Source organism: Littorina saxatilis, linkage group LG17 (assembly GCF_037325665.1).
Source record: "Littorina saxatilis isolate snail1 linkage group LG17, US_GU_Lsax_2.0, whole genome shotgun sequence".
Lineage (NCBI taxonomy): Eukaryota > Metazoa > Mollusca > Gastropoda > Littorinimorpha > Littorinidae > Littorina > Littorina saxatilis.
Genome location: NC_090261.1, coordinates 6,917,235 through 6,943,575, shown reverse-complemented (window position 1 = coordinate 6,943,575; position 26,341 = coordinate 6,917,235). Strand labels below are relative to the sequence as shown.

General features: G+C 39.7%; 1 protein-coding gene across 1 annotated transcript; it reads left to right on the top strand.

Annotated features, from left to right (window-relative positions):
* The first annotated feature begins 728 nt into the window (after positions 1-728).
* LOC138951774 (barrier-to-autointegration factor-like) lies at positions 729-13,509 on the top strand. Its single transcript, XM_070323325.1, has 3 exons — positions 729-826; positions 8,128-8,272; positions 12,740-13,509. The coding sequence occupies exons 2-3, from the start codon at positions 8,132-8,134 to the stop codon at positions 12,887-12,889; spliced, it is 291 nt and encodes a 96-aa protein (XP_070179426.1). The 5' UTR covers positions 729-826; positions 8,128-8,131; the 3' UTR covers positions 12,890-13,509.
* Positions 13,510-26,341: the final 12,832 nt, after the last annotated feature.

Sequence of the window (26,341 nt, the reverse complement as noted above, 5' to 3'; positions counted from 1 at the left end):
TGCGCATTTCATCAGTTTGTCTGACGTGGAACCTCCGTAGTTAGTCTCGAGTCGAGCGTTTGAAAATGCCTGAGCCTGAAGGCGGGTGTAACTGACATGTCTTGGTATCAGTCTGCCTTAGAGATGAGGACGAAAGTTTGCCAGATGGCCAGAACAGCGCGTTGCAGTTTCCTGCATAGAACTAAGGCGCGTCTGTCGCGACGGTGCCTGAGCTAAACATTGGCGGGCACTGCTCACAGCCCGGCACACGGCACTGTAAACATTCCCCGTCCCTTCACCTCTCTCGCCACCATCCGCCCTACCCTTGGTCTCATGCCTGTAGTTGTCCGCCGACGTGGTTTTATTATTATTATTATTATTATATAAATATGGACCGCAGTTTTTTTCATGCTGATTACTACAGTAGCTTGTTTTTTTTGTTTGGTTTTTTTTTTGGGTGTGGGGGTTTCTTTTTCGCGAAGAAGTTTAATTTTGTGCTGGGCGGTTGTATGTCCGAGTAACCTTTTAGATAATGATCTGCGCTAGACACTCATGAAAAATTAAAAACAGAAAGTTTGCAAATGGTCCAACATCTAATATGGACCAGCGAAAAACTAGTTACGTTGTCATAACACATTGCACCTGTACAGCGTGCCGTTCAAATAAATACCACGATGTAGTCAGCAATAGGATATCATGTGATGTGTGACGTAGAAGATGAATCACAAATAAGCCTTTAGGTGGAGAAACTGAGAACCCCAAAACATAGTGCGGCGAAGATTGCCGCCGAATCCAGATCATTCGAAGAGCTAACGTCAGACAGAGGACATCAACGTTTTCAATCAAGGTATGTGGTTATTTACTTGATTTAACGTTTGCAACATTGTCATTGTAACACAGACGTTCCATTTGATTTTCGTCAAACAGACCCAAAAGGTTTAAAAGCAAAACGCTGGGTAGTTAAGTAAACAACATTTTTCTTTATGTGAATAACCTATTTAGAAAATACGTCAAGGCCAGTTTTTTAGGCTTCGAGACAAGACCGACACCTTTGCCTTCTCTGGGTTATAAGTACAGTAAGATTATTTGAGATAGTTAAATGAAAATATGTTGTGGTTGGAACATGATTACTTTCTGTAAAGCGCGAGGATCCCTCCTTTTACAGCCCATGCTCTTCATCGTGTGCTGTTTTTGGCATCACAAAATATGAGACTAAAGTTTACTTGGGGTAGCCAGAACAAAGCTTTCTTAGCATTGAATATGCGTTAAAGATCAAGGTCGCAGGTTAAGAAACTTTTAGCTTTTAGAATTTTTGAAAATGATCAAAATTAAATTGTTTGTATGTATCGAGTAGCTAGGTGGTATTCTTTCCGGAAATCGAAAACATGGGGTTTCGATACCGCTTTAGTGGGTGTCAGCGGTCTTCTTCCCACTGTATATAATTACTATATAACGAAAATACAACAGTTACTTAGTTATTGCATAAGCCGGTAGGGAAATAAACGGTATTTTAACAGTGGAATTGATTTTAACATAAACAGGTTCGTCCAAAAGATCTTTGTAACATGAACATGTCCAGGGTTTTTTTACGAGTATATTGGGTCTTTGTGGCGACATAAAAAAAAACATGCACTTGTTGCCATGAATAAGGATATTAATGGATATTCCTCAAAAATAAAAGTCGAGTAAAGCGAGGGTCTCCATTCATTTTCGGTTTCACTTTGCAGTGACAACCATTTCACACAAGCCGCAACAGGTAGTAAACATGTCGGGTCACTCACAATCATAATACATGGTACGTAAACGAGATTACATTTTGAAAGCATTTTACTGAATAATTATTTTTAGCAATGCAAGATGTTGGACAACTTTAAAAAGACAGAAAAAAAGGTTCAGAAGTGTAATACTCTTCCAAGCATTCATGTTTGGCACTTGAATGCAAAACATTCACTATTCACACACACACGGCTCAAAAACACAGTGACACATACAGACACGTTTCACTTTGCACTCGGTTACCAAGCGGCCGCTGGCATGATTTGTACAAACATGTACACAATCGGCAGTGACATACAAAAACTGAAAGCCCTGAGCTATCTTGAAAACGAAGCTGCAGGCAATGTTTCAGTATGTGCCCGAGAGTTTTGTGTTGACAGAAATAGAATTAGAGAGTGAAGGGAACACAAAAACATATTAGAACAGCAATACGGGAAAGAAAAGGAACAAAGAAAGTTGTCTGAAGGGCCGCCAGTTAGATTTGAAGAAGTTGACCAAGGTGTGATGGAATACTTGGAAGAGGAACGCGCTGAAGGAAGAGCGGTGAGGAATAAAGACCTACAGCGCAAGGCGATAGAATTGGCAGGTGCTTTCTATGTGCAAGGCTTTGTGACATCAGACATGTGGCTCAGGGGCTGGAAACTGCGCCACACGGGTTTTTTTTTCTATCACAGAACGTTGATCTTTATTTGTGTAAACAAACGGTGTGTTTATTTTTCAATAGAATTGCATAAATCACATGTTGTATCACTTTTTTTTATGTGGTGACACTTTATCTTGCAAAGGGGTGTATAGATACCTAGCAAACGCCCACCCCCTACCTTTACCCGAAATCTGTGCGGAGGAGGGGTGGGCGTTTGCAAGAGATTTTACGGTACACACTGGCTCACCGTAGCATTTACGAAACGGCGTGAATGCAATAGTTGTTCGAAGCCTTTAAATCATAAAGATTCTGCCGAGGTTTCCTTGATGACACGTAGGCTACCTGTAAACGTATGTGTTAGTCAGTGATGTAGTGCATTCCTGAGTTTACTCTCTCTCTCTCTCTCTCTCTCTCTCTCTCTCTCTCTCTCTCTCTCTAACACAAACACACACACACACACGTGACACATACCGTGGCACACACACACCCACACATATATACACACACACACACATGATCACTCACACACTCACACACCCACACACACAAACAAACACACACAAACACACACACACACACACACACACTACTACTAGTAAGTCTTGAAACAATGCCCAAAAATGTAACTGACTTGACTTACCAGTGAAACGTAAAGCCTTTTGTTCGCTCTTTTTTCGTGTCTGTTCTTAGGCAGGTAATTATGGCAATCCGAATGGTGCAAAAGTCCCTTTTAGCTCTTGATGTCTAAATAACACATTATTTAGCTAAATAACGCGTTATTTAGCTAAACAATGCTTTATTTAGCTATATCATGCATTATTTAGCTAAATAATGCATTGTTTAAATTAAACAATGCATTATTTACAGATACAGAAAAAAGAGAGCCCAGAGCACTAAATAATGCATTGTTTAGCATAAATAAGAGATTGTGTTTGTAAATAACTCATTATTTATAAATAATTACGCGTTTTCTCTAAACAATATATTATATGTAAATAAAGTGTTATTTAAATAAATAAAATATTATTTAGATAAATAAAATATTATTTATCTAAATAAAATATTATTTATCTAAATAAAATATTATATGTAAATAAAATATTATTTATCTAAATAAAATATTATTTATCTAAATAAAATATTATTTAGATAAATAATTTATTATTTAGATAAATAATTTATTATTTAGATAAATAATTTATTATTTAGATAAATAATTTATTATTTACTGTTTTTGCCTTGAAATAGTATTATTACACTAAATAATGCTTTATATAGCTATATAATAGGTTTCCGCTATATAATTCATGATTTGGTAAATAATACATTATATACCGTAAATAAAATATTATATACCGTAAACAATTCATTGTTTAGCGCATCGCGAAGCCGTTTTTTCTCTTGTTGTTTTTTTCCACGTGTTTCCGTGGATCCACGAGAGCTCTGTTGATTCTCAAACTGACCAATCAGACAACTAGCATCTGTACACTAATTAAAGTCCCATTGTTGAGTGTGACGAAAACTCGTGGTGACGATTTTAAAACATGTTGGGTCACGCATGGTCCAATCTTACATGGTCCAATCTTACATGGTCCAACCTTACATGGTCCAACCTTACATGGTCCAACCTTACATGGTCCAATCTTACATGGTCCAACCTTACATGGTCCAACCTTACATGGTCCAATCTTACATGGTCCAATCTTACATGGTCCAACCTTACATGGTTCAACCTTACATGGTCCAATCTTACATGGTCCAATCTTGCATGGTCCAATCTTACATGGTCCAATCTTACATGGTCCAACCTTACATGGTCCAACCTTACATGGTCCAACCTTACATGGTCCAATCTTACATGGTCCAACCTTACATGGTCCAACCTTACATGGTCCAATCTTACATGGTCCAATCTTGCATGGTCCAATCTTGCATGGTCCAACCTTACATGGTCCAATCTTACATGGTCCAACCTTACATGGTCCAACCTTACATGGTCCAATCTTACATGGTCCAATCTTACATGGTCCAACCTTACATGGTTCAACCTTACATGGTCCAATCTTGCATGGTCCAATCTTGCATGGTCCAATCTTACATGGTCCAACCTTGCATGGTCCAACCTTGCATGGTCCAATCTTACATGGTCCAACCTTACATGGTCCAATCTTACATGGTCCAACCTTACATGGTCCAACCTTACATGGTCCAATCTTACATGGTCCAATCTTGCATGGACCAATCTTGCATGGTCCAACCTTACATGGTCCAATCTTACATGGTCCAACCTTACATGGTCCAACCTTACATGGTCCAACCTTACATGGTCCAATCTTGCATGGTCCAACCTTACATGGTCCAACCTTGCATGGTCCAACCTTGCATGGTCCAATCTTACATGGTCCAATCTTACATGGTCCAACCTTACATGGTCCAACCTTACATGGTCCAACCTTACATGGTCCAATCTTACATGGTCCAACCTTACATGGTCCAACCTTACATGGTCCAACCTTACATGGTCCAATCTTACATGGTCCAACCTTACATGGTCCAACCTTACATGGTCCAATCTTACATGGTCCAATCTTGCATGGTCCAATCTTACATGGTCCAACCTTGCATGGTCCAACCTTGCATGGTCCAATCTTACATGGTCCAATCTTACATGGTCCAACCTTACATGGTCCAACCTTACATGGTCCAATCTTACATGGTCCAACCTTACATGGTCCAACCTTGCATGGTCCAATCTTACATGGTCCAATCTTACATGGTCCAACCTTACATGGTCCAACCTTACATGGTCCAACCTTACATGGTCCAATCTTACATGGTCCAACCTTACATGGTCCAACCTTACATGGTCCAATCTTACATGGTCCAATCTTGCATGGTCCAATCTTGCATGGTCCAACCTTACATGGTCCAACCTTGCATGGTCCAACCTTACATGGTCCAACCTTACATGGTCCAATCTTACATGGTCCAACCTTACATGGTCCAACCTTACATGGTCCAATCTTACATGGTCCAATCTTACATGGTCCAACCTTACATGGTTCAACCTTACATGGTCCAATCTTACATGGTCCAATCTTGCATGGTCCAATCTTGCATGGTCCAATCTTACATGGTCCAACCTTGCATGGTCCAACCTTGCATGGTCCAATCTTACATGGTCCAACCTTACATGGTCCAACCTTACATGGTCCAATCTTACATGGTCCAACCTTACATGGTCCAACCTTACATGGTCCAATCTTACATGGTCCAATCTTGCATGGTCCAATCTTGCATGGTCCAACCTTGCATGGTCCAATCTTACATGGTCCAACCTTACATGGTCCAACCTTACATGGTCCAATCTTACATGGTCCAACCTTACATGGTCCAACCTTGCATGGTCCAATCTTACATGGTCCAATAATATATATGGACCATGTAAGATTGGACCATGTAAGGTTGGACCATGTAAGATTGGACCATGTAAGGTTGGACCATGCACGATTGGACCATGTAAGGTTGGACCATGTAAGATTGGACCATGCAAGGTTGGACCATGTAAGGTTGGACCATGTAAGATTGGACCATGCAGGGTTGGACCATGCAAGGTTGGACCATGTAAGATTGGACCATGCAAGATTGGACCATGTAAGATTGGACCATGTAAGGTTGAACCATGTAAGGTTGGACCATGTAAGATTGGACCATGTAAGATTGGACCATGTAAGGTTGGACCATGTAAGGTTGGACCATGTAAGATTGGACCATGCAAGGTTGGACCATGCAAGGTTGGACCATGTAAGATTGGACCATGCAAGATTGGACCATGTAAGATTGGACCATGTAAGGTTGAACCATGTAAGGTTGGACCATGTAAGATTGGACCATGTAAGATTGGACCATGTAAGGTTGGACCATGTAAGGTTGGACCATGTAAGATTGGACCATGTAAAGTTGGACCATGCAAGATTGGACCATGCAAGATTGGACCATGTAAGGTTGGACCATGTAAGATTGGACCATGTAAGGTTGGACCATGTAAGGTTGGACCATGTAAGGTTGGACCATGTAAGATTGGACCATGTAAGATTGGACCATGTAAGGTTGGACCATGTAAGATTGGACCATGTAAGGTTGGACCATGTAAGGTTGGACCATGTAAGGTTGGACCATGTAAGATTGGACCATGTAAGATTGGACCATGCAAGATTGGACCATGTAAGGTTGGACCATGTAAGGTTGGACCATGTAAGGTTGGACCATGTAAGATTGGACCATGTAAGATTGGACCATGCAAGGTTGGACCATGCAAGGTTGGACCATGTAAGATTGGACCATGTAAGATTGGACCATGTAAGGTTGAACCATGTAAGGTTGGACCATGTAAGATGGGACCATGTAAGATTGGACCATGTAAGGTTGGACCATGTAAGGTTGGACCATGTAAGATTGGACCATGTAAGATTGGACCATGCGTGACCCAACATGTTTTAAAATCGTCACCACGAGTTTTCGTCACACTCAACAATGGGACTTTAATTAGTGTACAGATGCTAGTTGTCTGATTGGTCAGTTTGAGAATCAACAGAGCTCTCGTGGATCCACGGAAACACGTGGAAAAAAACAACAAGAGAAAAAACGGCTTCGCGATGCGCTAAACAATGAATTGTTTACGGTATATAATATTTTATTTACGGTATATAATGTATTATTTACCAAATCATGAATTATATAGCGGAAACCTATTATATAGCTATATAAAGCATTATTTAGTGTAATAATACTATTTCAAGGCAAAAACAGTAAATAATAAATTATTTATCTAAATAATAAATTATTTATCTAAATAATAAATTATTTATCTAAATAATAAATTATTTATCTAAATAATATTTTATTTAGATAAATAATATTTTATTTAGATAAATAATATTTTATTTACATATAATATTTTATTTATCTAAATAATATTTTATTTAGATAAATAATATTTTATTTATCTAAATAATATTTTATTTATTTAAATAACACTTTATTTACATATAATATATTGTTTAGAGAAAACGCGTAATTATTTATAAATAATGAGTTATTTACAAACACAATCTCTTATTTATGCTAAACAATGCATTATTTAGTGCTCTGGGCTCTCTTTTTTCTGTATCTGTAAATAATGCATTGTTTAATTTAAACAATGCATTATTTAGCTAAATAATGCATGATATAGCTAAATAAAGCATTGTTTAGCTAAATAACGCGTTATTTAGCTAAATAATGTGTTATTTAGACATCAAGAGCTAAAAGGGACTTTTGCACCATTCGGATTGCCATAGGTAATTGCCGAGCAAGTCGGCATATTGTTCTTATCCTGACAAATGGAACAATGTGCGTAAAATTGAACTCGGTTATTACAGGATGCATTAGCCTAACGGTTCTGAGCGCGAGTCTGGTGCGCCAATGGCGGTGCCAGCTAATGTGGCCAACTTCAGGCCGGCCGGTGCCTGCTGATAAGCGATGCGCGGTCTATTCTTTTTATGTCTGTGGTAAATGACCCCCACTGCAACCTCGAGGAACAGTGCTTTTCTCCTCATGCAAGGTTTCAAAAAATGCGATGCGATAAATTCGTTTATCTAATAGCATTGATATTCATATACAAATCTGCTTACTATCGGATACTTATTCTTTACGTACATCAATGATGTGTGAGCACTCTCATTCTGCAGAAAGATGTCACAGTCCACGTCACAGTCCACGACACAGAAACACACAGCCTTTGTGGGCGCACCGATGACAAACCAGCCCGTCACCGCCATTCCTGGCATCGGCAAAGTGTTGGGCAACCGCCTCAACGAGAATGGATACCCTGACGTGAGTTTGTTAAGGCCAAAAAAAAATAGTCTGTTTACGGTAACCCGACCAACCCTATTTTTTTCGCGCGACCCTAGACTTTTTGTTGGCATTTGGGAGAGAGAAAAAAAATCTTTTGTTTTTTTTGCAAAATAACGTAAAAATATGGTTTTTTGGAGAAAAAAAAAATCCCGACCTACCGACCCTATTTTTTTGGCCTATGTTACCGTAAACAGACCTTTTTTTTTTTGGCCTAAAAAAAAACCTACAACAACACTTTGAATCCATTTATAATGTTTCTCTAGAATGCATGGTCCTGGTAAATTAATGTCTTTCATGTCTTTGGGAAATTGGAAATCACAGCAACCGGTAGATTTGTGAATGCAGGATTTCAAAGTAATAATATCTGGACTGGCAGTACTGCCCACTTTCACAATGGGCTCGCGAAAAACGTGAAGTATTAAACGCTGAACTATGCTGCCGTGCAAGGGTTGGGGGTAAGATAGCTCTATAATTCATCAGAGCGGGATAAGAAAGGGAATCGGCGATATGACCGCATTGTTCCCCATGAAACCCCTTTTTTGAATTATTACTTTTTCAAGCGAGCGGATCTCCTTTTCAATACGTATAGTCTCCCGGTTTAAAACTATGTACACATACCGTAGTGCAACATTGTAAAACTGAAAGTATTTCGCATTCAGTAAATATACAGGGTTCGACACTAGCGGGGGCGGGGGGCGGAACGCCCCAGAGTTTTGTGCTCCGCCCCAAACATTGCCGAAGCTTGGGGCCCACTCCGCCCCAGGATAAATTCCAACAATGACAAATCGAAAATTCTAATGCCAGAGTCAATCACTAAAAATCGCCAGTCAAAGTCGTCACTGAAATTTGCGTGACGATCAATGCCGCAGTCAAGAAAAAAACACATTGAAATCGTCGAAGGACAATGCCGCAAGGGAAATAACTCCCAGATTGCGCTCTTTAGCGTGAGAGATAAGTATCGCCTTCAAATGCCAAACGCAAAATGTGGCGACACATCCCTGGTGTAAAAAGACATGGAAATGAAGATGAAGAACAGGGTGGAGAGAAACGAAACAAGTCGCGTAAGGCGAAAATACAATATTTAGTCAAGTAGCTGTCGAACTCACAGAATGAAACTGAACGCAATGCCATTTTTCAGCAAGACCGTATACTCGTAGCATCGTCAGTCCACCGCTCATGGCAAAGGCAGTGAAATTGACAAGAAGAGCGGGGTAGTAGTTGCGCTAAGAAGGATAGCACGCTTTTCTGTACCTCTCTTTGTTTTAACTTTCTGAGCGTGTTTTTAATCCAAACATATCATATCTATATGTTTTTGGAATCAGGAACCGACAAGGAATAAGATGAAAGTGTTTTTAAATTGATTTGGACAATTTAATTTTGATAATAATTTTTATATATTTAATTTTCAGAGCTTGTTTTTAATCCGAATATAACATATTTATATGTTTTTAGAATCAGCAAATGATGGAGAATAAGATAAACGTAAATTTGGATCGTTTTATAAATTTTTATTTTTTTTTTACAATTTTCAGATTTTTAATGACCAAAGTCATTAATTAATTTTTAAGCCACCAAGCTGAAATGCAATACCGAAGTCCGGGCTTCGTCGAATATTACTTGACCAAAATTTCAACAGTGACAGTGCCGCCTCAACTTTCACGAAAAGCCGGATATGACGTCATCAAAGACATTTATCAAAAAAATGAAAAAAACGTTCGGGGATTTCATACCCAGGAACTCTCATGTCAAATTTCATAAAGATCGGTCCAGTAGTTTAGTCTGAATCGCTCTACACACACACACACACAGACAGACACACACACACACACACACACGCACATACACCACGACCCTCGTTTCGATTCCCCCTCGATGTTAAAATATTTAGTCAAAACTTGACTAAATATAAAAAGGAGATCGATGCAGCCAAAAGCGCAAAGCGCTGTCGTAATTTCAATGTCAAATGGTTGAAAGAATTTCCCTGGCTTCAGTACGATCATAGGTCCCTGGTACGATGAAGAAAAACAGACAATGCATTGCCGCACGTGAAGACTATGGAAAGCCGTTTGGCTCATAACCATTACACGCGTAATAAAAAATAAATACACGCGTAATAAATGATTAATACGCGTGTAATAAATGATTAATGCGCGTGTAATAATCATTTTTTACGCGTGTAAGAAATGATTAAATACGCGTGTAATAACTATTTCATGCGCGTGTAAGAAATGATTAAATACGCGTGTAATAAATATTTCATGCACGTGTAAGAAATGATTAAATACACATGCAGGAAATAGTTTATACGCGTGTAAGAAATGATTAAATGCACGTGGAATAAAAATGTCATACACGTGTACGAAATGATTAAATACACGCGTAATAAATATTTCATGCGCGTGTAAGAAATATTTAATACACGCGTAATAAATATTTTATGCGCGTGTAAGAAATAATTAATACACGCGTAATAATCATTTCATGCGCGTGTAAAAAATATTTAATACACGCGTAATAAATATTTCATGCGCGTGTAAGAAATAATTAATACACGCGTAATAATCATTTCTTACACGCGTATGAAATATTTATTACACGTGTATTTAATCATTATGCTATTCCATAGCATAAGAAAAAAGATAAATTACACGCGCATTAATCATTTATTACACGCGTATTAATCATTTATTACGCGTGTATTTATTTTTTATTACGCGTGTAATGGTTATGAGCCAAACGGCTTTCCATAGAATACTGAGAGTGGGCCCCAGATTGTTGTTTTCCGCCCCAGCAAATTCCATCTCTGGGGCCAGTGTGGCCCCAGGCCAAATAAGTTAGTGTCGACCCCTGATATATCTGACTAAGTCTGACTTCTTGGTGCAAAATAGCAAACTAAAAGTATTGCAACTCAGTACTAAATTTATTCCCCCCTCTCTGTAAACGTGTAGGGCTAGTTATTTTTCGGTAACTTACCCAACAACCAAAATCACTTACCCAACAACGGGCCTGAATCCTCGATAGCTCACAGGTTGATGAGCTAGACTTTGAGGGAACTACTTTAGCGATTGAAAAGTTCCGAACGCTCTAATGTACGAAATATACATCTCTAGACCAAACAATACAAACATACTGCATTTAAACTAGCAACTACAGGCTTGAACACATTAATCTCCATATAAAATCCATGAGTTTGGTTGTTTTCTAAATCCAAATCTAACGATCAGTGCAGAGAAACTCGCTTAGATCTCTTATGAGTGCAAACAAACTTCCAAGGCAAGTAACTCTCGTACTCTGTCTAGCAATAAGAGTAGTTCCCCTTCCAAATTTTCTGAACTGAGATGCTTGGACAAAAGACTGCAATCCGACGGTTAGTTTTCGACAATATTTCATTTTATAAACAGATCACACACAACCAAGTGCACACATCTCATCAATGTAAAGAACATACAGCGGTTTCATACATTATTTTGCCCCAGAAAACTGAACTTCATACAGTTTTTAACGTTGGAACACGGGTGCAAAAATTCGTCTGCTAGTCCCATTCGAAGAAAGAACATTTCCCAAGCGATACCAAAACACACACTATCTGCCTTTACCGCCACAGCAGAATAACAACATAACTGTGTACTTGATTTTAGTCCAAAACAGGGAAACTGACAAGAAGTGTTGACAGAATTGAATAATTTTTCCTGAACAATACAACCGCACATTATTCAATCGCCCGCGCAGGTAGACTGGTTGAGTGAATAGGATTCGATCAAACTTTCGCACAAAAACTCCTCTTTTCTTTGAATAACTGGAGAAAGGAGGATTAAAGTCTTAGAGGTTACATATCTCGTCTCAGTGATTATTAAAAATAATGGTCTCAGTTCGCGGTCATGAAAAAAGCTCGCTGAAGCTCGCATTTTTCATGATCCGCTAACTTCGACCATTATTATTAATAATCACTGAGACTCGGCATGTAACCTCTACATATCTGACTAAGTCTGGCTACTAGGTGCAAGCTAGTTTAATGAAAGTCTTTGCATTCAGTAAATATATCTGATTGTGTCTGACTACTTGGTGCAAGCTAGTAAAATGAAAGTCTTTGCATTCAGTAAATATCAATCAATGAGTCTTACTTACTCTGGCATTCAGTAAATACCGGTATATCTGACGAAGTTTGGCTACTGGATGCAAGCTAGTAAACTGAAAGTAGGCCTATTTGTACTCAGTAAATATATCTGACTAAGTCTGGCTACTAGCTAGTAAACTGAAAGTCACGAGTATTCGCATTCAGTAAATATATCTGACAAAGACTGGCTACTAGGTGCAAGCTAATAAAATGAAAGTCTTTGCATTCAGTAAATATATCTGATTAAGTATGGCTACTAGGTACAAGCTAGTAAACTGAAAGTATTGGCACTGAGTGAAGTGACATGGGTGATGCTTGCTTACACTGTGCAGGCCCCGGCAGTGTACGGTCAGTACCTGAAGGATGGAAAGGACCCCGTGACGTTCAAGGCCGACATGAAAGCGGATTGCGGTGCAAACAGCAAGCAGCAGTCCGACTGCCATGGAGCCATGAAAGAATGGGGAGACCAGCATTTCCATTGAAAACCACAAGCAAAATGCGTGCACTCGTTTTTATAGCAGCAATTGCCGCAGTTACCGAGCTGGCGGGCTTCACCTGCGAGGTCCCCCGTGCTTTTTTTATGTTTTATTTTTTTAATTTTATATAAGTGTTTTGTTTTGCTTTTCTAAGTCAAAATGATCTACTTTCTAAAACGTCAAAGGTTAACGTTGATCCTTTTCTCCACGCAAGCACCACCCCAGCCCCAAAACGTTTTATAGCAGAGAAAAAAAAGTTGCGTTACATGTCTTTCGTGACAATTCTTGAACAAAAAATAACCGCCGTGTTCTATTAAAACTTAAACCATCCTATTTCTAATTCCATGTCCTGGAATCTTATGATGCTAAATCAATTAGGATTTTGCTTTTCATTCTCATCGTTAGTTTGCAACATCCAAAGCATTTGTAATAGTATGAATTGATGGTTTTCCCTTTAATTAAGCCAGAAAAACTGAATTACTTGTACTACCCATGTGGTAGGCTAATGAAACTATCAAAGACGAAACAAATTCATAAACGCACTTCTGTAGAAGTGTGTATTTTTTAAATAGAAATGTGAGGTAGGACAGCATTTTTTTGTGCAAATAAAGAGCAATCAAACGATATTTTGAAGTGATGTGTGTAATTCTCTCTCAGCGTTTGATTGCCTTGTTTCTTCGCTTGTTTCTTTTGTTCTCTCTCTCTCTCTCTCTCTCTCTCTCTCTCTCTCTCTCTCTCTCTCTCTCTCTCTCTCTCTCTCTCAATCCTGACCCAATCCCAGCAACGAGCAACATGTTGTCTGTTGTCTGTTTGTTGTTGTTCCTGATGAAGCTTACATAAGCAAACATTCGTACTGTGTTGTGCTGTTCTTGTATAGGTGAGTACAGAATTCTTTTGTTTTTTAACTTTGTTCATCTCACCACAGTCACTTTGTTGTTTAGATTTTTTTTTAATTTTTTTTTTTTTTGGGGGGGGGTTACTATCTGTTCGCCGACGAAAAAATGGTTCTTTGTTAGAAAAATGGCAAACCACAAACCTTGCACAGTGGTCCGGTTGTTTCTGTTTTAACAGAAAGGAGCCATTTGCCAAAGCAACAAACAACTTCGCGACATAAGCCGGAACAGTACATCAGACGCCCCATGCACCAAGTAAAAACTGCTGCATCATCCAGGATAGTAGTCATGTGCTCGCTCACCACTTTGAGGTCCTGCCCTCAGGACGTCGCCTCCGCACTCATAGATTCCGCACGCTCAGAACTAAGAACAGTTTTATTCCTAAGTCAATTGGCTTTTTAAATACCTAAGTTAATTAAAACTAGTATGTGTGCCGGTGAACATATGCACTGATTTCTGTGATGAATATTTTTTACACTCTTTGATGTGCACCCTTATGCTGAGTGTGATAACCCTCGAATGACTAGTCCTGTGATAAATATTGTTCAATGACATATCTAGTCCTGTGATAATGATAGTTTTTAGCGTTAAACTTTTAGCTAAAGCTGACGGCAATTAACCTATTTGGAATTATGTTACTATTCCTGTTAGTGTACATATGCGTGCGCGAGTGTAGTATGCTTCGTATGGTATTTTTATCTGTTGTCTTATTATTTGTTTTGTCTTTTAATGTGCACCACACTGAAATTTCTCTGTATGAGATAATAAAGTATTCGTATTCGTATTCGTATTCGTATTCGTATCAGACCTGGGAACCCCAGTTTTGTACTTTGAGTATTCTCAAAAAAACTTGACGTATTTTCAGAAAAATGCGTGTACTTCACACAACATTTGAACATTGATGATTCAAGCAGACTTCGCACGCGTCTGTCGCGTGCATGCACGTTTGCATGTTTAGTTTTTCACACAAAAACTTTGGCCACACCACACAGCACTCACAGAACACCGATGTAAATAAATGAAAGTATTTAATAGTTCCCAGTTGGGTGAAATATGGGGGTGACGATGGATGGAACAATGGAAGGGTTAACACGAATACATGAAGATGAACATAATGAACATGAGAAAGTACACAAGTCAAAATAATGTCAACAACCGACATACGAGACAATCAGGATAGTCAAACACAAAGCACGTACGTCATAAAGGCCCTCCTCATTCCATAAATGATATCTATCGTTGTAAGAAAGTACTTATCTACACGTTCGACGAATTCAGGGGGGGGGGGGGGGTGCGCCCTCGGGTCGACACCTGCGTCTCTGTCGCGGGGGTGAGAGAGTCAGCCCAGTTGAGAGCTGTCACACGGCACACACTCTGCAGCGACGGCGCCGGTACGATGTTGCTGCTCAACAGCAGCGTGGTTGCGCCGCTGTGACGTTACAAAATAGCTGCTCAAAAACAGCGTAGTGATGCCTCGGCGATGATCCAGAGTGGCTGCTCACACAGCAGCGTGGGGGTGACGATGCGAGAGTCCGAACTTGCTGCTCAAGCAGCAGCGTGGTGGTGCCTCCTCCATGCTGAGAAGCTAAGGTTCGCACCTTCCCGTCCGGTCTGTCTTCGACAGTAAACACTGAAAGCCTAGAAGGCCAAAGTCAATAATCTCCCCAAAAATATAAGACACGTGACTTCCTCCTCCAATAGACATCATTATTAGGGATGAGGAGGAAGCACAATGACTCTAAACTTTGGTTTCCTTCTACCATATAATTTACCATTATAATGATTTCCTTTTAAACACTATGATGAACACTATTTACAACAACACAAAGACGAGACAAAAACAGTACAACTGGTAACTAATGTAGGTTCCCTGTCCCCTGTCACCTTCAGCAAAAACTGACAAAAGTCTATCCAACTAGACCAAGAAATAGGGCTTACCTCACACAGGCCAATGAATATCATCGCGTACACTTTACGCAACCGACTTTAACAAAGTCCACAGTAGACGTACATTACTACTGAAAATAAGCTTCGAACTCAAACGACAATTCACACGCGAACTTCGCAGCCGTTCGAAAAACATCTGGTCTCGGCCGAGACAGAAACAAGTCGCGTAAGGCGAAAATACAATATTTAGTCAAGTAGCTGCCATTTTTCAGCAAGACCGCATACTCGTAGCATCGTCAGTCCACCGCTCATGGCAAAGACAGTGAAATTGACAAGAAGAGCGGGGTAGTAGTTGCGCTAAGAAGGATAGCACGCTTTTCTGTACCTCTCTTTGTTTTAACTTTCTGAGCGTGTTTTTAATCCAAACATATCATATCTATATGTTTTTGGAATCAGGAATCGACAAGGAATAAGATGAAAGTTTTTTTAAATTGATTTCAACAATTTAATTTTGATAATAATTTTTATATATTTAATTTTCAGAGCTTGTTTTTAATCCGAATATAACATATTTATATGTTTTGGGAATCAGCAAATGATGGAGAATAAGATAAACGTACATTTGGATCGTTTTATACATTTTTATTTTTTTTTACAATTTTCAGATTTTTAATGACCAAAGTCATTAATTAATTTTTAAGCCACCAAGCTGAAATGCAATACCGAAGTCCGGGCTTCGTCGAAGATTACTTGACCAAAATTTCAACCAATTTGGTTGAAAAATGAGGGCGTGACAGTGCCGCCTCAACTTTCACGAAAAGCCGGATATGACGTCATCAAAGACATTTATCAAAAAAATGAAAAAAACGTATGGGGATTTCATACCCAGGAACTCTCATGTCAAATTTCATAAAGATCGGTCCAGTAGTTTAGTCTGAATCGCTCTACACACACACACACACACACACACACACACACACACGCACATACACCACGACCCTCGTTTCGATTCCCCCTCGATGTTAAAATATTTAGTCAAAACTTGACTAAATATAAAAAGAACGCTTATGAATTTTACAGTCAGCAACCAGGTAACCAGTGAACTCTACAAATAGCGCGCAGCCTACCGTGAACGTCCCGTGCAATGCGTGCAAAGCGTGCAAGGCGCGAATCACTGAGCTAAGCCCAACTACAGGTCTTCCCACCTTGACGCAGGTACCTGTCAGCAACGCCCGACCAAGGAACCTTATAACTACATACAACTGTCCGCGACAGCGTCCGTTGCACCGTTAATCAAGTTTACCAATACATTTAAAAAAAAAAAAGTTTCTTGCTGTGTCTAATGACAAAAGCTGTAATCATTGATCAAATGCCGAGTTGTACAGTTATTTTTACATTTCGTCAAGTTTTAACTAAATGTTTTAACATAGAGGGGGAATCGAGATGAGGATCGTGGTGTATGTGTGTGTGTGTATGTATGTATGTTTGTGTGTGTGTGTGCGTGTAGAGGGATTCAGAGAAAACTACTGGATCGATCTTCATGAAACTTCACATGAGAGTTCCTGGGTATGATATCCCCAGACATTGTTTTTCATTTTTTCGATAAATGTCTTTGATGACGTCATATCCAGCTTTTTGTGAAAGTTGAGGCGGAACTGTAACGCCTCATTTTTCAACCAAAATGGTTGAAATTTTGGTCAAGTAATCTTCGACGAAGCCCAGACTTTGGTATTGTATTGCAGCTTGGGGGCTTAAAAATTAATTAATGAGTTTGCTCATTAAAGTTGTCATTAAAATCAAATTTTTGCAAACAGATATAAAATTGGTCGCATCGTATTCTTCATCAAATTCTGAATCTACAAATATATACATATGTTATGTTTAGTCTTAAGATTTGATCACAATGAACGAAAATAGATTAATTAGTACTACGATTAAAATTTAAAAATTCGATCCAAAAATGATTTCGTCTTATTCGTTATCATTTCCTGATTACAAAAACATATAGATATGATATGTTGTATTCATAACAAGTTCAGAAAGTTAACAAAAATACAGAAAAGCGCGCTTTCTTGCTTAGCGCAATACGCTACCGCGCTATTCTGGTTTGTCAATTTCACTGCGATTTCCTTCTCGCGTGGATTGACGAAGCTGTATTGTCTTGGTGAAAAAATGCAGTGCGTTCAGTTTCATTCCGTGTGTTCGACAGCTTGACTAAATGTAGTAATTTCGCCTTACGCGACTTGTTTATTCATTAAAATAAACAATGCCCCAGTAACTATACAGGAATGACAGGGATGCGCTTGTGAAGAAAAGTTTTCAAGGAATTTTTCTTGTACTCGTCGTATTTTTGACGATCAGGCGTTCAAACTACGGTGAAATCGTGTGGGTTCCCAGGTCTGAGTTACAATGTACATAACAATTAAGACAAAAAGAAAACGGCCAAGAGCAGTACTTTGTTAAACTCTTTCTCATGAAAACAGTTGGGCTCAGTATCTCAGGCTTTTACACTTGGACACACACCCAAAACAGCCTGGGTTTGCTCTGTGCAGACTGATTTGATTTTTTTTATAGATCGATTTCGATAAAACCACCAGTGGCTTTAAAAGACTTTAACTCGTCAAAAAATCTAACTCGGCCTCAAATGAACATGTCACGGTGTTGAATTTTGGTATGTGTCCAGTGTGTACACTGACACACCAAATCAGCAAGAAGAAAAACAACATCAAAAAGAATAGGAATGCAAACTGAAAGTACGCTAGTTGGAATTCCCTGACTGATTGATCGTCGGGCGAATCTGGGTCATGGACGCGGTGCAACGCCATCAACAACTATGAAGGCATACTAGTGGCAAAAAGAGTCGCGCTACCCAGATGTGTACGCGCGAGTTTTTAGGTGTAATCAGCCATCCGCACTCTGGTAATGGCATAATGACAGAGGTCGGCTTTTATCTGCCATTGTGGTGTCACGGGGATGGGACATGATATGGATACCGTATTATTTTGAGTCTGTTGACGAATCAGTCAAAACTGACTAGCCCAGAATGAGAATGACCCCTCATAACTACAAGAATACACAGATGCATACTATGTGTACACACAACCATGTGTTGTGTACGCATGCGTTTATGTGTGTGTGAAAGGGGGTGCGGGCATTCAAGAGTGAGAGTGTGTGTGTGTGTGTGTGTGAGGGGGGGGGGTGGGTGCCGTGTGTGTGTGCGAGAGAGAGATAGAGTGAGATAGGGCGGAGAGAGAGACAGACAGACAGAGAACTTCTTGGCATACTTAAGATGGGTCTGTGTGTGTATGTGTGTGTGTATGTATGTGTGTCTTTCGGTGCCTCTGTGAGTGAAGTGGTGTGCAGTTTCAATTGTCTTCACGTTTTGATATTTAAAGGCCATTGCAAGACAAGGAGAGAGAATCTGAAGAGTGGTGGTGGTGGTGGTGATGGCGAATAAAGAGAGGGGGGGGGGGGGAGTCAGCGGAATAAGTGTTTGAGCGTTCTAATTTTCAAATCTAAATGCTGCGTTTGGTAGTCTTTTCAGACCGTAATATTCTACAATGGAAAGTATGTTTGTTTACGTTAAATGCGAAGCGTTTTAGCTCCGTACGGCACGGAATGTGTCAGTACAGTGCTTGCGTTTGTCAGATTACACGTTTAACTTCCTCAATCCAACGGTTTTAATCTGCTTTGACGAATGCGTATCTTGACGAATGCGTATCTATCAGGACTAAGTAAAATATGATGGCTGGCGAACGGACGTCGGGACTCCGGACACATTAGAATGGAACAAGAACAAAACCCCTTGTGCCGGGATCAAAATTAATTTAATTATTTGCGATTGTTACGGAACATTTGCGAGAAGATCGTCGCAGGTGTTTCTAAATTACAGTTTGCCAACGAAAGTACCTTGACATTTTGTCAAGGTCCAATTCGTTAGAAAACTTTTTCAAAATGGCGCCCTAGGTGTAATAACTTTAGAGATGATACGACACCCATTGACCAAAAAAAAAGAAAAAAAGAATTCATACATTTTTGGCTTGTGACATTTTCAGAATGTCACAGTGTCGAAACAAGTGTGAAAAACTTAGAAAAATATACCGGACATACTTTATGATACAGACTGTTGAATATGATGACATGCCAAGAATCATATAATCGAAGGTTGGGTAATTGGATGGGGTATCCTCAATGTTTGATTGCAATTCAGATTCAATGCCCTCAGCAAAGTAAAGTTAAAATGAAAATTAACAACATTATTCTGATAATTTTATATATTACGGCGACGGGCGCAATGGCCTATTTGATAAAACACCGGCCTCCTAAGCGGAAGGTCGTGGGTTCGAAACCCGGCACCGATGTTTGTAAAATAATGTAATGGTATGTCAAGTAAACAAAGTTACAATAAGTAACGGTTCTGGTTGCTATTTGTTCAAATGAAACGATATTTGAAATAACGTTTGAAACAAAAGTGACTTTCCTCACACGCATCGTGAATAGACTCAAGACTCAAGACTCAAAATGTTACTGTCCTTATAAAAACAAGGAAAATTGCCATGCAGTGTCAGGTGACCACAGACATAAAATACATCACATTTACTAATAATTAAGGATTGCACTTTGAACTAACAACACTAAACCGTATCACATTTACTAAGAATTTAGAGTTGCACTGAAACACATCTAAAAATCCAAAGCAGTCTCTCACGGCACACACACACACACACACACACACACACACACACACACCGAGTTGGGAAGTCTTTGTCGTTTTTTAGACAGCGCTATTTTTGGTTTCGCCGAGTTCGTCTGTGAGTCAGTGAGTGTATGCGGTCACGCATTATATTGCCTTGCCGTCGTTACCTTACAAGAAATTCTCCACTTCTAATCTTACCAGATAAAGGCGACGGTGTCGTAAACAGTATGGACCGCACGGTATGAATTGATGGTTTTCCCTTTAATTAAGCCAGAAAAACTGAATTCCTCGTACTACCCACATGGTGATGAAACTATCAACGACGAAACAAATTCATAAACGCACTTCTGTAAAACTTTCTTTTTATTTTTTAGATACAAATGTGAGGTAGGACAGCAATTTTATGTGAAAATAAAGAGCAGTCAAACCAGATTTTGAAGTGGCGTGTGTAATTATCTCCGCTCAGCGTTTCAATGATTGCCTAAATTGTTTCTTAGCCTCTCTCTCTCTCTCTCTCTCTCTCTCTCTCTCTCTCTCTCTCTCTCTCTCTCTCTCTCTCTCTCTCTCTCTCTCTCTCTCTCTCTCTCTCTCTCTCTTTCTCTCTCTCTCTCTTTCTTTCACACACACACACACACACACACACACACACACACACACATGATACACGTGTGCATTGGAGTACTCAGCAGACATCATTTACACAAAAGAGTTGTCTCTCTTGTACGCTCATACGGATAATTCCTTCTTTGACCTATGTAAACGAAATGCATTCCACCATTCGTACAGTAGTTCATCGGAGTTCATTCCGTAACTTCAAAGGGATCTAAAATGACTTGTTATGATTACAAGTGCAGGTTCTGCAAACACACACACATGACACACGCGTGCATTGGATTACTCAGCAGACTTTATCTGTTCCGGCTTATTGTTATGCTGAACTATTTTCAGTCTGTTGAAATGTATCCAATTCCATCATTTGCATTAAGTTTTAAACATACGCTTCGCCACGCAAGGTACTTGCTTCCTGGTAGTATCGGTTTTGGTCGAGATGACATTTCTAAATTTAACTTGTGTCGTCCCATCCTGAACTCAGGTCAAATTGAGTTCGGCTCATTCTCTAGCTGGCGTGGAGCGATGATGATCAGAATGGGGTCGTCCTTGCGTGCTTTCTGTGATATTGGTCGAAGAACATTAGGTTCGCTGTGTAAGCAAATTGCTTTGAAATGTGTGAGTGTCTCCTTGGTATATTTTGCATTTAAATAACAACACCCACAACAGTTGTCCCCAAAAAATACCATGCAAAGATCGAGACAAAATTAATTGTCGAAAAAAATACGTATTACGCCATGGGGCGTTAAAGTCCCCCAAGGGTTTGCCCCTCAAAACAACTGATTTAAGTGCATATTCAACTTCTTTTGTTCATCAATCATTGTTAGGACATGATGTATGACTCGATGTCTACCGGCACGGTTGGCCTAGAGGTAAGGCGTCCGCCCCGTGATCGGGAGGTCGTGGGTTCGAACCCCGGCCGGGTCATACCTAAGACTTTAAAATTGGCAATCTAGTGGCTGCTCCGCCTGGTGTCTGGCATTATGGGGTTAGTGCTAGGACTGGTTGGTCCGGTGTCAGAATAATGTGACTGGGTGAGACATCAAGCCTGTGCTGCGACTTCTGTCTTGTGTGTGGCGCACGTTATATGTCAAAGCAGCACCGCCCTGATATGGCCCTTCGTGGTCGGCTGGGCGTTAAGCAAACAAACAAACAAACAAATAACTCGATGTCTAATATCCTGACTGTCAACAAATGATAACAGACATGTCTCAAAAATGAAATAATCATTCTCTTGCTGGCTGAAGTTGATATCCATGTTCTTGACATGTCTGTTATCAGTCGGCATATTACATAGAAATAACAACAGCAGCCATAATCATGACTCCTGCTGTGGATGTTAAACGTGACACGCATTCGGTGTGACAGTGTGGTACTTGCTTGCTGCTTTAGTTGAACAATCAAGGCAAAATACAAGCTTATGATAAATATTGGAAAGAATTGTTGGTTATTGCACGTGTTCAAACCATCGTTTCATAGGCTTGGATCCGTTTTTAAACTATGTTATATAGTACTGTCAGGGGGTCAGTCAGGAAATGCGGAATGGCCACAGGTTGGTGTTCTTTTGTTTTTCTACAGCAGTATTTAACTCTCTGTAATCGTCATAAATCGCTCTCTTCTCTACATAAATCTGTGAAATCAAAAAAAAAAATATGTCATCAGAGAACTTATTTTTATATATCTGGGGAAAAAGGAACCTATCTACTGCACAAAATGAAACATCATGTTCTGGAAACAGCATTTCCAGGCAGAAGGGATTGAATTATGATTTTACTTGGCAAGATCGATAATAAAGAAGACGAAGATAAATATGTGGGAGGGATATTACATAACACGTCTCCAGCACAATTGAATATCAAGCTCAGGCACCATTTTAAAGCACATGCAAGACAAAAGACCTTTCCGTGTAAACGCTTAATATGGGAATGCTGTTCTAAAAGGTCATTTACAAAATGTAATAAGCGGACGCATTCTCTCTCAGTGATTAAATTTGACCCATAATCACATTTGACTTAGATGCAACTACTTTTCTTTGAGCTTGACCGGCAGCTGGGTTTGAGACTCACTAAAGCATACGAAGAGAAAGAAAACCTATCCAAGCCAACCTTAAAAGACAGAAACATATATATGAGAACCAAGTGTATGCCCTCGTGGGAATAATATCCTTTGTTAGTTAGAATATTGACTTCTGTCAAACTCAACAAACTGTGGCTGTGTGTTATCACATATTGGAAATAACGCGAGTTGGTTGAAAGGTATTCTGATTAATAAGTACTCATAAGAACGATCAAAGCAATACAGCTTTAGCACAGCTGACTTTGCTCTTCTGCGGCTCGGTTGTAATATGATCTTGTGCAGATACATTTGTTAAGCTAAAATCCTAACAAAGATAGTAGCTGATTGAAGCAACATAATAATTACTTTACAACAACAACAAAAATACATTAAAAATAACCCTGTAGACCTCTCTGAGGGCAAAAACGGAGAAATTGTATGCTTCTGCTAGAACGTCAAATATTTCCAGAAATACTCTAACTCCATTTCAGTCTTGCACGCTCTCACGTACATCAGCAACCAAATTCCATTTATTAAGTGTGTACTTCCATGAACAAGAATAGTATGCACTTCGAGGAAGAAGATTTTTTCGTGGATACAAGGAACTGCGGATGTGAGATTAGTCAAGGTTCCTGTTGTCACTGATATTGATGATTTACTCATTGTCATCCGATGGAACTGTCAGACAGAGTGTTAAACATATTTTACGAACTGAAAACATAAACTTCTGTGCACGTCTGAATTTGGAGAGTGCAGAGGAGACAGATGTGCCAACACTATAAAAACAAGGTTGGTTATGTTGGTGATGATGTACCATCAGACGATAAAGACAAGCTGTAATTTAAGTAAACTTACTGAAATGTCTGTGTGAACAATGATTTTAATTAGTTTTCTAGTGAGTGAATTTATGCATGCTCAGGTGTCAAGTTAATGCAACAGTGACGGGTGGAGGGGAAAAACTCTTGAGTGGAAGAGGAACTGACAAGAGACACATCTGTTATTCAGTTACAAACGACCTACGAAGTGGGACATTTGAGCTTGTGTTCTTTGTTTGCTATATGTATGCGATGAAACCAATTCATCCTCTGTGTTTGCTGTTTATGTACTTTGACATAGCATTTTCACGCTGCCGTTATTTTGCAGTTTTCCTAATTTTTCAGGAGCTTAAAAAACATAGCTAGCATGGGCCAATTATTGACAAATGTATGTGATTTTACAGAGGGATTTATGCAGAACACGAAACATGTGAATTGAATGTTAAAGAAATGTTGTCGCACAGGAGGTGAATTTCGATGAAATCTTCCTACGCTACGTGCATGGCCGGCCGGCCGCGAATTTGCGATTCCTAAACGCCTCACTGAACGACTGACGTCACATGTCGCTTCGGTCTTTTCCGGAGGAACACCGCGTGTACATAATACACACTTCGATCGCGTAGCACTGCCATTGCACATTTTCGCAACGAAAACCGTGCCACTGTTTCATTCATCTTGGTGTGTTAAATCTGAAAGCAATATAAGTGAACGAACAATTAAAAACATATCACGTTACTAAACTGTAGCTCAGTGTTTCAGTGTGACGTGGAAGTGTTCAAATATCTGCTGTATCAGGCAAGCCGATTTGGTTTCACCTGAACGACTGCGAGAGGCGAGCGCAAACCGTTGTGTTGTTCAGAAATGGTGTTCCCTTTGATATTTTAGTGGACATTTAACTTCAAATGCAACCTTTCTTAGCCGTAGAGTTGGTAACAGAACCTTCATGCGCGAGAAACGCCACATACGACGGAGTAACCCTGAAATGCCTTCACTTTTGTAGCCCTGTCTGTCAGTTGCTGTCGTAGCCTAGTGGTTTGTGCTCCAGCTTGAAGGTCAGCTGACTCGGGTTCGACTCCCTTCCTGGTTACAGGTTTTTTTCTTGTTTGCTTTATTTTTGTCATCTATTTTGTGTCCTTAACTCCACCCTTCAATCTTTTCAACCCTGATGCATTCCGTTTATTTTTTTTAAACCATTTCCCCCAAAGCGGTTTAGCACAGTGGTATGTTATGATGAAAACGCGATGACACAAAGCTCACATGTGCACGGTCTGCAAACTAAACGGCGTGGGCTCACCGTATTAGCCAATAACAAGCACACATATTAAACCGCAGCGCAAAGCGTAAACATTAGTACAACTTGAAGAAATCAATATAGTTACAGTACTGACCGAACCGCACCTCTCGATGATACAACCATTCTTTTGCCGAGTCTGAAATTGATCTTCATAAAACTGTGTGGAAGTGTAACAAAAGAAAAAACTAATTTCTTTCATATTGCCTGAATAATAACTTAATTAACTGATAATCAAGGTGGCATCGCCGAATGACTGCAAGTGCAACGCGATCGAAGTGGCACGCGGTGTTCCTCCGGAAAAGGCCGCAAGGTCAGCTGACTCGGGTTCGACTCCCTTCCTGGTTACAGGTATTTTTCTTGTTTGCTTTATTTTTGTCATCTATTTTGTGTCCTTAACTGCACCCTTCAATCTTTTCAACCCTGATGCATTCCGTTTATTCATTTATTTATTTGTATTTTTTTTAAACCATTTCCCCCAAAGCGGTTTAGCACGGTTGTTGTGGAGATCGCTAGATACCACTGGAATCGAATGGAAGGATAAAGAACATTATGGAACTTACTTTGATTTAGTGCGCAGTCACTTTCTGTTTGATAAAAGCTTTCGCTGTGGACAGAAACAAGTCCGTTTTAGGCGGCAAATTTAGAGTGAACGCTGCCAAAAGTGAAAACAGAGAAAAAGCCTAACGGTTTTGAGATTTGTGTTTCTGCAACTGTTTTGACATGTGCAAGTTATCCAAAGAGGGTGAATACAGCGAATAAAACTTTTTTGAGCGCTCTAGCGCCGTTAGTTGGTGGTGGTCCATATTAGGAGCCGGTCCATATTAGGAGCCCTTCCCCTATATTGTACTACGTTGCAAGCCCCTGGAGCAATTTTTTGATTAGTGCTTTTGTGAACAAGAAACACTTAACAAGTGGCTCTATCCCATCTCCCCCCTTTCCCCTATCCCATCTCCCCCCTTTCCCCCCGTCGCGATATAACCTTCGTGGTTGAAAACGACGTTAAACACCAAATAAAGAAAGAAAGTCACTCATGACGTAAGCGTAGACGCTCATCGGAACAGTTGGAACTGTGTAGATCTAACCAGATTAGTGTCGATGTTTCCCGAATATTCTCGTATGTCCATTAACTATATAAGTAGGGCTGCGCACACGTATTGTTGTTCTTTACCAGTCTTGCACTTGTTCTTTCTTACACTGTGCTGAGAGATA

Bases quoted from the DNA above. Each gene is read 5' to 3' on its own strand.
- LOC138951774 (XM_070323325.1), top strand. From the start codon at position 8,132: ATGTCACAGTCCACGTCACAGTCCACGACACAGAAACACACAGCCTTT. The intron at 8,273-12,739 runs GTGAGTTTGTTA...TACACTGTGCAG, and splicing joins ACGAGAATGGATACCCTGAC to GCCCCGGCAGTGTACGGTCA.